The 12,827-nt window shown below is 51.2% G+C and overlaps 1 protein-coding gene across 10 annotated transcripts in view; it reads left to right on the plus strand.

Moving 5' to 3' along the window:
* The window catches only part of DTNB (dystrobrevin beta), a 230,043-nt gene that overhangs the window by 122,817 nt on the left and 94,399 nt on the right, over positions 1–12,827 (plus strand). For 4 of the 10 annotated variants that reach the window (XM_054194714.1, XM_054194712.1, XM_054194715.1 and 1 more), the window contains 2 exons: positions 3,611–3,781; positions 11,428–11,515. In XM_054194714.1, coding sequence (XP_054050689.1) covers positions 3,611–3,781; positions 11,428–11,515 — 259 coding nt within the window. Of the gene's footprint in view, positions 1–3,610; positions 3,782–11,427; positions 11,516–12,827 lie in introns of those variants that run through there. The other 6 variants (XM_054194717.1, XM_054194718.1, XM_054194719.1 and 3 more) reach the window with 4 other exon arrangements.

Here is a 12,827-nt window from a genome sequence, read left to right on the forward strand (position 1 = left end):
AGAATAAGAAGCAGAAAAGTGGGGAATTTGTAGTGTATGAGGAGCTTGAGTGAAAATCAACAATATTCTCCCAAAAAGGAGGTGACAACGTGACTGGGGTTTGTAGTAACAGGAATGCCTTATCTCAGACAGTCATTCGATAGTGGTGGCTTCCACCTGATGTGCTTTCTGGGCTTTGGGACACAGACGCTAAGGTGGCTGTGGACACATTGCAGGTCCAGAAGCAGCTGGTGGTGTCGACCTGCCAGAGAAGGAGAGTGCTGTGCTTTGGCAGAGCCCTTGCAGCGGTCCCCATGGGTACGGGCTGGTGAGAGGACGCGGTGTGGCCTGGGGAGCGGGCAGGAGAAGCACCAGGTTCAGCTCTCAGCAACGGAGGTTTCGGATGGGTGGTGGAAACTGTAGGTCTAGAGGCGTGTTACGTTCTGCAGATCTGTTTCAGCCCAGGTTCTGCACTCTCAAGTACCCTCTCCAAGAACAGTTTAGGAAAACATCTTCTATCTCGTCCGTTTGATCCCCCTTTGAGGAGAAGGTGGACCAGAGTCTGCTCTGGGCAAGTGCTGGTGGCTCTATGCACGCTGCGCAGGTGTTACACTGACAAAGTTCACGAAGAATTAAGCTTGTCCTGGTTAACTCAGGCTTTCCCAGAGGCGCTGAATTCAGCAAAAGACAAGCTCTTTGGAAAGGAGTTAAAGGCAGATGTCAGCAGAACTCAAATCCTGCTGTCTTTGAACCACGACCCAGTGCTGCCCCACCGGCTCTGGTTTTGGGACAAACACAGAATGCCGTTGGCAAACGGAGCAGCAGCCAGGACTCGGACAGTGGATATGAGTTTAATGCTTCTTTTTTTTTGAACTGTGAAGCTTGTGTTTGTGTGAGTTTTGCAGATCAGGGTTACCTACACTAGCTTTTTTATTTTAGTACTTCTTTTGGTCTCTGAAAGCAACACGTGTACCTACAAGATCCTCACAGCACCCCGGTGCAAGCCACAGAATCCCACCAAGCCCTGTGCTTTCTCCTGCTCACTGTGCGTAGATACCTCCTCGACGAGAAACTACCTGTGCGCTGCCGAAGAGAGCGATGAATGGACGCTCCAGGCTGAGAGAGCTGGGGGGGTTCAGCCTGGAGAAGAGAAGGCTCCGCGGAGACCTTCCAGCCCCTGCCAGTCCCTCAAGGGGCTCCAGGAAAGCTGGGGAGGGACTCTGGAGCAGGGAGGGGAGCCATGGGACGAGGGGGAAGGGTTTTACACTGGAAGAGGGGAGATTGAGATGAGATATTGGGAAGAAATTCTTTGGTGTGAGGGGGGTGAGCCCCTGGCCCAGGTTGCCCAGAGCAGCTGTGGCTGCCCCATCCCTGGAGGGGTTCAAGGCCAGGTTGGCCGGGGCTTGGAGCAACCTGGGCTGGTGGGAGGTGTCCCTGCCCAGGGCAGGGGGTGCCACTGGGTGGGCTTTGAGGAGGTTCCTTCTAACTCGAACCATTCTATGATTCTATGAATCCCCCCCAGGACCCATCCACTCCTGCTGGTGGTGGACAGTAGCAGTGAGCATCCCCCCGTCCCTCTCGTCCTCCAGCTCTCCTGACCTGGCTGCGTCTTTGCTCCTGCCATGGTTCCCTACAGCTGCTCCCGGAAGGGTCCAACACCCAGAACACTCGCAGGGTTCCTGCTCCCTTGGTGCCATCCTGGGACAGGCACCTTAATTCTGCCTTCCCTGGTTTTCCAGGGGTTGGAGGCTGCCGAGCGATGTCCCAGTGGGGGCTGGGGGACCACCAGGCAGGCCCACAGGTGTGAAGGGAAAATCCCATACGTGCTAGGAATGGTGTTCAGACGCACGTTAGTTTAATCTAACTCTTCTTTTTCTTCCCAAACCAGGAATGCTAATCGCTCTTAACGCTATTCCCATTTTGAGTTAAAAATGTGGTCATTTCTGCCGGGCTTTTTCCTTTTCAAAAGAGCCTGTGTAATGAATTATAATGGAAAAGTCTTGGAATCTTAATTGTTGTGGTTGCAGCAATGTGCCTGCTATAAAGCGTAGCTAAAGTGAAGCTTTTCAGCACTTGCCGGTAGTCAGGCTTCACAAAGTGTAGATTGCTTAAAAATTCTTCCGTGCGGTGGTTAATGTTAAGTCTCGTTCCTATTACAAACCCATTATTACAAAGGTTGCTCGTTGCCTGGAGGGGTTGACGTGGGTAATTCCATTTTACTTCTTTTTTGTAAGGTCTTATTCTGCTTCTGGCAGAGTTCTCTGACATGTTGCTGCACATAACAGCGAAGAAAAGAGTTTGTATGTCTAAAAAACATGAATTCTGTTTTCATAGTATCAGTATATTGATGCTGAAAGCAATAAATGCTGTGTTTATAAGAGCTTCTGAGACAAATACTTCCTGGACATGTGTGGAGACGGAATTAACTGCAGTTTGTAAATTGAAAGAGCGGCTTGAATAGCTGACATAGAAATGAAAAATGGAATTTCTCGTGCACTCGTACACTTGCAAGAAATGCGTATTATGCTGAAATAATAGCGCTACGTGTTCGAGAGTCATTTTTTAGGTAGCAGGCTGATGTGGTATCTGCAGGGGACCTCTCACCTCCCGGCTGAGCGGTGCCGTCTCCTCCCGAGCGCCGTTGCAGGTGGTGGGCCGGAGTCCTGCAGGCAGAGTCACAACCTGGAGGCAAAACAAAACCTCCCCGGGCCGTGGGGGCACCCCGGCACGGCAGAACCCTGTCTCGCTCCTTTGGGCTGGAGGAGAAGACGTTGCTGCCTTTGTGTGCGGTGCCTGGGACAAACAAAAAGAAAGAACCATTTCCCCGTATTCTCTCACGGTTTTTGAGATGCTGCCGTCAACAAGCCTGGTAGAAACCAGCAGGTTTTAATTGGTCCATATAGACAAATAGATATTTGTGTGGGATTACTGCTGACAAATACTTCTTGCAGTCAGTCTCTAGTCATAGGAACATGCAAAACGAGAGTGGCTTTATTTTTATGAGTCCCCAAAACAAAGAAGTACATCGTATTTTAATGAACCGCAGTTAGAGGGTAGTTCTGCTGATACCGACCATGAACGTTTTAGGTTTTTATCACTTTCTTGGTATTTTCGTTTATTATTATGAGAGAAAGAGACCGGATGCTTTCAGTTCTGATTTTAGACACAGCGATAAAACTGCAACCCAGCGCGGTTTGGGGTGGGTTTGGAGCTGTTTGGGTGCAGAAGGCTAAGTTCTGCTCAGGTCGGAGGCTCCGGTCCCGGTTGTGCCCCGCAGCCTGTTCCCGGCGGCTCCCTGAAGACGTGGATCCTGCTGGAAACGTCGCTGCCGCAGTCACAGCCCGCGAGGCTGGGATCGGTCCCGCTCTCCCGGCGTGACGGTGGGCTCAGGGACCCTCCACAGCTGCCGTCGTCACGTATTTAGGCGCCCAAATGTTCCTCCAGTCTGTGTTTTAATCTTTAACTGCAGAAGGTGTGCTTTTCGTGGGGCTTGCGGGAGCATATTTACATTTTTTGATTACTCATCTGTTTGTTTTAATTTTTAACTGTTTGTTTGGTTAACATCCATTAATTATTTGCTTTGTATTTATGTCGTGTTTTGTTTGCTCTCTTTTGCCTCCATCGCTGGTAGGTCGCAGTGTGCCCGGGATGCTGCCGGCCGATTAGCAGACGAGCACGCACTGATAGCAGCCTACGTGAGCCGGCTGCAGAGCGGCGCACGGTTAGTGTTAGGAGAGCCTTGCCGGAGCGGGGACGGGGACCGGAACGCTGCTTCCCCCAGGGAGGGATGTTCCAGGCAAAGGTATTTGGCCTCCGCTGGCAAACAGAGGGAAATGGATCGCTATTCTCCAAAATCCTCTGAAAACGCACAAATCCGTACGCACGCATGCACGCACCAGCTGGGAAGGGACGGATTTGTGTCCATTCCCACCCTGTTGCAGTCACCGCGTTACAGAATCCCTCACGTGAACTGATTAACGTCGTCCCAAACCGGTCAGATGATGATTTTTCTCTCCGTGACCATTCTCCTCTTTCACCAGTAGGAAACTAATTTCCACCTTAATTTTTTTCCCAGCCAGCTCGTGCCCCTTAGTTCTTGTGCCAACGTTGTCCTGTAACTCTAACTGTTCTTCCTTCTCCTTCGTGCTTCCACCTCTCCACCCCAAACGCGGCCACAGACACACGTCCCCTCCTGTCACCGTCTTTGTAACCTGGGCTAAACAAGCAAACTCTCCCGATCCCATCAACGCGACCTGCTTCATATGACTCTTTCTGCCTGCGTCTTTCCCAAAAATGTTAATGCTTTGAAGAACTAATTTCTTTTTATCTCAGCTTCAGTATTTGTGCGCATTTATATTTCATGTCTGTGTCTGTGTGGAGAAATTTTACCCTAAAGCCCCAAAACGCAGCTCTCCCATTTCGTCACAGGACGTAGCCGGGAGGTTTTCCGTACTCCACGTTTGGACCCAATTAAATTATGCCTTTACAGAGCCAGGGCTGTGCTGGGAAGGAGAAGGAGTTTTAGTGGTCTGGAGGCTATACGTAAAGGCCTTGCTCTATCCGTGGTGTCATCCTCTGGGTAAGATTTTGAGAGTCCTGTTTCATCCCTCTGTCATGTAGAAATTTGTATTCCACTGCAGTGTTGATGAAGCGCGTTCTGGCTGTCTGCAGCTCTGGGGAAAGTCAGGTTTTTTCCTTGGTAGTGAATCACTGTTGTCTGCTGTCACCTGCTACGAGCTGAAAGCCCATAATATTGTCCACAAGACAATAAAAAACGAGGAATTTCAGGCTCTCACCTTCACTCAATTACTGTAATCATAGGATTTGGAGATACAAAGGCGTGCAGTTTGAAGAGTATATGACAGGTTGAAATACTGCGTGTAGCTCATAGCTGCCATGTTACAACTAGTTGGTGGAGAGGTTCTCAGTCTTTTAGGTCTTTAAATTTTAAAAAAGTCACTCGGTGCTGTTACCAGAGTAACGGCGTACTCCTAGGAGCCAAATGCGAAGGGAATAATTTAAATCCTAGTTTCACTGTGCATGGGAGCATCTTCCAAGTCAGCACGAGAGACTAATGAAATGTCCCCACTGTCACTTCTCCAGATCCTCACCCCTCGCCCCCCCAGAAATCTTGTATGACAGTAAATGGCTCTGCTTTGGGCAGGCCGGGGAGATGCTCAGTGTGCTGCAGCCAGCCCCACAGACCCTCTCTGTCTCTGGCTGGCGGAGATAGCAGTAAATCTCACTTACGGACAGCATTTCTGTCGGAGCCGTCCCTGCCGTTCTCTCCTCTGCTCTCCTGCTTGCGTCTGCTCCCGCTGCTGTTCTGGCCCGGCTGCGCCTCGTGCTCCTCACGGCCCCTCTCCTGCCAGGGTAGCAGAGCCTTCAGGACCAGAAGAGACCATCAAAGCATCTTCTCTGTCGGATCATACCCGTGTCTGGGAATTTGGACATTTAAGAGGCATTTGGACGATGCCCTTGATGCTTTACTTTTGGTCAGCCCTGAAGTGATCAGGCAGTCGGACTAGATGATTGTTGTAGGTTCCTTCCAACTGCAGTGGTCTAGTCTGTCCTGTCCTGTCCTGTCCTGCCCTATTCATAGCATCATAGATCCATGGAATGGTTTGGGTGGGAAGGGACCTTAAAGCCCACCAAGTGCCACCCCATGCCCTGGGCAGGGACACCTCCCACCAGCCCAGGTTGCTCCAAGCCCCGGCCAACCTGGCCTTGAACCCCTCCAGGGATGGGGCAGCCACAGCTTCTCTGGGCAACCTGGGCCAGGGGCTCACCCCCCTCACACCAAAGAATTTCTTCACAGTATCTCACCTAAATCTCCCCTCTTTCAGTTCAAGCCCATTGCCCCTGTTCATCCTGTGCTGAACCTAATACCTTGTTTCTCTAAAGGTGTAGCTTCCAGAGAACACCACGATGGAGAAGCCGCTCGTTTCACTGACGATCTGTCCCAGTGATTAATTGTGCTGACTCTTTAAAAAGAGCCCCACTTCAAATTTCAACTTTTTTCCACTGCCAGTCACTGATTTTGTGTATACTCACCTTGGCTCTTTATTGCCCAGCATCTTTTCATGTCTTTCAGCCAGACTTTGAGAGCCTTTAAGCCGTGGCTAGCTGGATCCCTGAGATTTTTCATTATATTATAAATTATTTAATTCACTGATGTCCTCCAACCAAAAAGTCCATCCGAGCTACATAAGGCATATAGCAAGCAGAGCTCAGTGGACTTCATTTATCTTACAATAATATGTTTTTCTTTTATTACCTACTGCATTATTGTGGTAGCAGGCCAAATTGGTTAAGTGCTTTTCAAAGAAATAAGAGAAAATCCTCACCCTAAAGGATGCGCTACAGGCAAAGACGGCTGCGGAGCGCAGCATGTTATACCGTGAGCAGTTGGAAGGCTCATGGAGTGGATGAGTTGTGCTTATTACTCGGATGGTTGGTTGTTACATGTTTCTGAAGCTCAGCGTTCATAACTCACACCCCCCGTCATTCCGCAAGCCTGCTTTTCCCTGGTCCCCGTGAAGCCTCCATTTCAGCTCCACTTTTCACTGGAAAAAATTAAGTCCCCCTACCTGGGGTGTCATTAGTTTGATGTATTCCGTATTCTGCGTTTCCTGCGGGAGACAGCTGCCCATGGGAGTTATGTGGTTTACTTTTGGTGGGTTGCTCTGGGTGGATGGGTGGGTGGTTACCTGCTTGGCTGCTTTCATATGGGTTCCTTTAAATTCCTGGCTCTGAAACTGCAATTATCTGTAGCACTCCTGATTTTAAAGGAGAACAAAAGGAAAAAAATTTCTTAAAGATGTCCTGTCCCCAGGATCCTTACTCTTGACAGCTGGGACGTGTGGCCCTTCAGGTCAGCGCTGAAATAAGCCGTGCTTTCTTTGGCTGCCCTCTGCCCTTCTCTGCACCGTGAATTCCCAAGCAGCTTTGGAAGGAGCCTAAGATCTCAAACCTCCCCCCGTGTTGTATCATCTTCCCTTACATCCGTTCGTTATCACCCATCCCTCGCCAGTCCTTTGGATGTCCAAGCTCACTTTCACGTTAGTATTCGGCAACAGGGCACTGGTGTCTTTCTCTTCTCAGGCCGCATTTGCCCCATTTCCCTGGGCATCGTATGAGCGCCTCGGGCCAGCAGATGTGCAGGGCACTGATTTTTCCCCTTTTCCTTCGTCTTGTCCCTCCTGTGCTGCTCCTGCTCTCGGCTTTCTGTTAACTCTTGCCTTCACGCAGAAAATCAGGGATGGTCTTGTCAGGCCAGTCCGAAGCCGGTTCCATGTCCTTGGCCAGATCATCACCTTCCCCAACACTACTTCCAGTGTGGCAGGGCAGGGCAGAGGCTGTGACTGCAGAAGCAATACTCTCTGTTTGTGTTTGTCCCATTGTCTCAAACATTGCCACTGACACCCAAAAATCAGCATCACCTCACCCTGCCTGTCCCCCCTTGGGGTGCTCGTCTTCTGTGGCTCCAGTCACTTTGAGTCCGTCTCCTTGTCCCAGGGCCCCCGCGACAGAGCCGGGCTCTCCTTGTGCGTGTCAAAGCCTCCCCTCGTCAGACCTTTCCATCTGCCTTATCCATGTGTCAGCTGTCACCTGCGTCTCCACAGGAAGAAGTGGGAGAGCTCGTGGATTGACTAATCGGTGATGAATAAGTAGCACAATGTTGTCATAGAATGATAGAATCCCAGAATGGTTAGAGCTGGAAGAGCCTTTAAAGGCCACCCAGTGGCACCCCCTGCCCTGGGCAGGGACACCTCCCACCAGCCCAGGTTGCTCCAAGCCCCGGCCAACCTGGCCTTGAACCCCTCCAGGGATGGGGCAGCCACAGCTTCTCTGGGCAACCTGGGCCAGGGGCTCACCCCCCTCACACCAAAGAATTTCTTCCCAATAGCTCATCTCAATCTCCCCTCTTCCAGTGTAAAACCCTTCCCCCTCGTCCCATGGCTCCCCTCCCTGCTCCAGAGTCCCTCCCCAGCTTTCCTGGAGCCCCTTGAGGGACTGGCAGGGGCTGGAAGGTCTCCGCGGAGCCTTCTCTTCTCCAGGCTGAACCCCCCAACTTGGTTGGCTTTCTGGGCTGCCAGCGCACGGTCCTGGCTCATGGCCGGTTTCTCCCCCCCCGGCACCCCCAAGCCCTTCTCTCAGGGCTGCTCTCCATCCCTCCATCCCCAGCCTGGGCTGGCACCGGGGGTTGCCCCGACCTGGGGGCAGGACCCTGCACTGGGCCTGGTTGGACCTCATGAGGTTCACAGGGACCCACTTCTCCAGCCTCTCCAGGTCCCTCTGGATGGCATCCCATCCCTCAGGCATGTCACTGCCCCACTCCGCATGGTGTTGTCTGGAAATCTGCGGAGGGTGCCCTCGATCCCGTTGTCCATGTCGCCAACAAAGATGTTAAACAGCAGAAGTCCCAGAACTGACCCCTGAGGAACCCCACTCATCACTGATCTCCACTTGGACATCGAGCCATTGACCACGACTTTTTGAGTGTGGCCATCCAACTAATTCCTTATCCACCAAGTGGTCCATCCGTCAAATCCATGTCTCCAATTTAGAGACCGGGATGTTGTGCTGGACAGTGTCGAATGCCTTGCAGAAGTCCATGTAGATGGTGTCAGTGGCTAAACGTGTTTGGTCAGAATGCACCAAACACCCTGCCCCGGTGTTTTTAAGACAGGGAAATCTGTACTATTACCTTTCCAAAATCCTGCTGCTGTGAAAATCTCTGACCTCGCACTCCCGTTCCCTGCTCCCTCCTGAGCTCTGGGCTGAAGCCAGGCTTATTCTTCCCCTTTGCTGCCGTTCCTGTCCTGCTTGAGCTGCTGTCCTCCAGTTCGTGTGCCCCCTGCCGCGCCGCGACCTTTCCCCCCCGGCAGCACCAGCCACCAATGGGACTCGTTTGGGCTGGGGAAGGGCCAGAGGGGGAGGACAGGGAGCTCCGCCGGGCTCCCGTCCAGAGAGGGGATTCAGGGTAGGGATCTGTGCAATGTCTCCACAGAAATTCAAGCTACAAGGAAGTGAGTTTTCCTTCGTGAAGCGATGTGAGGGATTGTGTGGTGTTTCGTAGGTCGTGTTCGATGCCCTCTCTGTTAGCCCGGCAGAGCTGTAGGTTGCAGTAGTGGTTCATTTGTTCAAACTGGTTTATATTAAAGAATACGCGGGAGGGCCAGGAGATGTGCTTGAATTCCACTTCCTCTCCGTATGTAAAATGTTTCTAAAAGCAAAGGCAAAAGGATTTTTTTTTTTTTTTTTAATTAGAGGTGTTCTTCAAGGCAGTAAGAAATTGTCAGTGCCTATTTCCTAATTCACTTAGATACAACGAGATGATGGTTCCAGGGGCTGGGAGAGGTATTAGGAGAGACCAGGTGATGGGAAGGGTAGAAGGGATGGAATGGTCTGCGTTCCTGTGGAAGCAGGAAAATGCTTGAACAGACGAAATTGCAGAGGAAAGCTAAACAAAAACAATATTGAATTTGAAAAGTGGGATGGGAAAGGTTGTTCTCCTTCAAAAACAATACTAAGGAAATGAATTAGCATGAAGGCGCGTGAGAAGTTTGTCCAGCCTGGTGGAAAGACTCTGCTTTTTCTTCTCTTAAATCTGTTTTCCTACTGGTTTTGCTGACCTTTCGCAGCTCCTTCCTTTGCACTGTTGAGCTGAGCATCTTCAGGTAATTACCCAGCGGCCAAACACGGAGCCATAGTAGTGCAGTTTATACTCATTGCAGCCCCATCTGTGTAAATTGTAGTCGTACGTCTATTAAATTCAGTCCAGTGTTTCTACGCCGTCTCAAACACATCATCTGGCAGACTTTCAGAGTCTCAAAAGAGACCAAGTTGTTAAATTCGGCGTTACAAAAAAGAAATTAAATCTACATTTAAAAATAAACATGACGTATGCAATATAGATTTGGTTCCTTAAAGAAGGTAAACATAAATCTGTGAAATTAAGCTTAAAGAAATGTAAATTGTCTCGTGCAGCGGTAACGTGGACTAAAAGCGTCCATTGCTGGGCAGTAGGTGTGTGTCTCTCCCTGCTGCGGTCTGGGGCGGGATCCTCATCCCCAATGTCCCCGTGAGCGCGTGCCGGGCCGGCCCTGCGGCATTTGTGGCAGCCACCGTGGTATTTGTGAACCCCACGTGAACCATCACGGCCAGCGTTAGAAAGGCTGCGTTGCAACACGAAACACGTTGCTCATTTCCACGTTACCCCGGGCTGTTCTCGGTTAATAATGGTTTGGTTTCTGTCGCTAATTCAGTGGCTTCCCTTTCAAAGGGAGACCGTGGTGGGAAATGGTTGTGCGGCCGTAAGACAACAAGCAGCCACTGAGCGCTTCGGTTGGCTGTTGACTTAAAGAGCTGCTCTTTCATTTGGATTCCCCGGTTAATCTCTGTGGCAAGGCCACTGCCACCGAAACCGAGCTGGTCACCGACCTTAATGTCGGCCGGTTTCGGTTAATGCAACTTGAAAGTTTTCGTTTGTCCCTCTGTGTGTTTACAGTTAAAAACGTGATGATTTGTGAACGCTAGGAAGTGCTTCGGCGCTCTGGGCGCTGGCTGGGTTACCGGAGTAGACCAACCGTGTCCGTGCTGAACCAGCGCAGGGGGGACGATGCTGGTGTTCAGAGGGCAGAGGACCCAGGGCCGCCTTTCCCTTCCCAACCCTGGGCGTCTCTCACCGCTGCTGGCTCTGCTTTTCCTTCCTCGCTGTTCAACGCTCCTGTCACTTCACGCTGCTGTCGCTGTTGCGGGTGGTTATTGGAAATATGTTGCGGTGCCTCTTTCCGCAGCGTTTCCCAGGCAGCCGCAGCCCGTCGGCGTGGGGCCGTGCGGTGGCTGGAGCTGTGACACCCCCTGCCCCTGGGGCCGGGGCTCACGTTGCCATGTCCCCTGGGGCTGGGGGGTGACAGCCTGCCTCACAAAGAGCTCTTTGCATTGTCATCCCCGCCGTTCAGTGACGGAGCCCATTTTTCTCAGGTCAGCATGGTTCCCCCCGCTCTTCCCCCTGGAAACCATCCTGACTTGGACACTGGCCGTCCTCCATCTCCCGGGGACAGAGCTTTTCAGCACACTCGCCCCTCCTGAATTTACCTTGAGGGAACCAAAAACATTTGCAGAAGAGCTCCTCAGAAACAAATTAAATTTGCTCCTAATAATACTTATTTGTGAATTGTGGAAAACGAATTATTTTAATCATTTAAGAGCAGAGTTAGTGCATCCTGGGGAAATGCCACCGGGCAGAGAGTCTCGAGAGCAAGCCCCCCCCCTTTGGAAGCGGAATGAAAAAGGGGATGCTCTAGATTATTTCCAGTGCGCCTCTTCCATCTCCCATCGCTGTCTCTTTGCAATAATACGCCCTTTTCTCTGTCGTCCCCCGGTATGAGCGATGCCTGGAGGCGGCGGGTACTGACGGGGTGTTCTGCCTTTTCCCGGCAGTGTCCTGGACAGCCCCGGCCGGCTGGACGAGGAGCACAGGCTGATTGCCAGGTACGCCGCCCGGCTGGCCGCCGAAGCTGGAAACGCCGTAAGTCAATATTCATCCCCCTTTACCCACCCTGGGCTACGGAAGGTGTTTTTTTCAGAGTCTGATTAGTAGTGTAATGCTAACAGCTGCGCAAAATTGTCTTCTTTTTTTTTTTTTTTTTGGTTATTCTGATGCGAAAGAGCAGGACGCTCTCCTCGTTTGCAGCAGAAATGCTGCCGTCTCGGGCGGCGGGGGAAGAGCAGGGAAACGGCAACGCAAATTATTAGAAATGAGGTCAGAGGAGACGAGAGAATAAGCAGATTAGTCCTACTTAGTCTAGAGAAGAGATAAATACGTAGATACCCGAGGAAAACAAATCGTGGAGCAAACGTTATGGAATATGTTTATTTCAGAGGGAAGGAGCCTGAGAAAGGGGAAGGAAGGTATCTGTTATGTTTGCAGTCTCTTATAATAAAAGAAACTAAAGGAAGCACCCAACCATTTTTAAACTGGTAAAAATAAATACTGCCTTAACAGAAAAGCTATAGGAGATCGTAGCAATTAAGAATTTACTGCAATTCCATAGAACGGTTGCAGCCCGGCTGGGTGGGGAGATGCCCGTCTTTGCTGTTTCTCCCGTACGGAAGGAGAGTGGCGTTTGCCGGAGCAATCTTCCACGGTGCCGAGCGGCAGTGGATCTCCCTGCAGTGACGCCTGCCATGTAACGACCTTTCCACCGAGGGTGCTGCTCAGAAGCACCTTGGCTTAGCACGTACTCACAAACCTGGCTGATCCCCGTCTATCAACAGCACAGGTACAACCCCTCACTGCTGCTCCCCACAGTCGCTATTGCACAACCGGTTCTTATCCACGTACCATTTCGGATATAGCCCTTGTCCTGGTCGGATATAGCCCCTTCCACAGCCTCCAGCAGCAGCAGTGACCTCTCCTGAGCTTCTCACCACCGTGGCAGAGTCTGTGTCCTACCGTATAGAATCATAGAATCTTCATGGTTGGAAAGGACTTTGAGATCATCAAGTCCAACCACACATACAAAAAAAAACCCCTACAATCTCTGCCACTGGAGCATGCCCTGAAGTGCCACATCCAGATGTTCCTTAAACACCTCTAGGGATGGTGGCTCAACCCCCTCCCTGGGCAGGCTGGTCCAGTGCCTGACCACTCTTTCAGTAAAGGAATTCCTCCTGATATCTAACCTAAACCTCCCCTGCCGCAGCTTCAGCCCATTTCCTCTGGTCCTGTCATTATTCCCCTGGGAGAAGAGGCCAACCCCCACCTCTCTCCACCCTCCCTTCAGGGAGTTGTGGAGGGCAATGAGGTCTCCCCTCAGGCTCCTCTTCTCCAAGCTAAA

Source organism: Rissa tridactyla, chromosome 3 (assembly GCF_028500815.1).
Source record: "Rissa tridactyla isolate bRisTri1 chromosome 3, bRisTri1.patW.cur.20221130, whole genome shotgun sequence".
Lineage (NCBI taxonomy): Eukaryota > Metazoa > Chordata > Aves > Charadriiformes > Laridae > Rissa > Rissa tridactyla.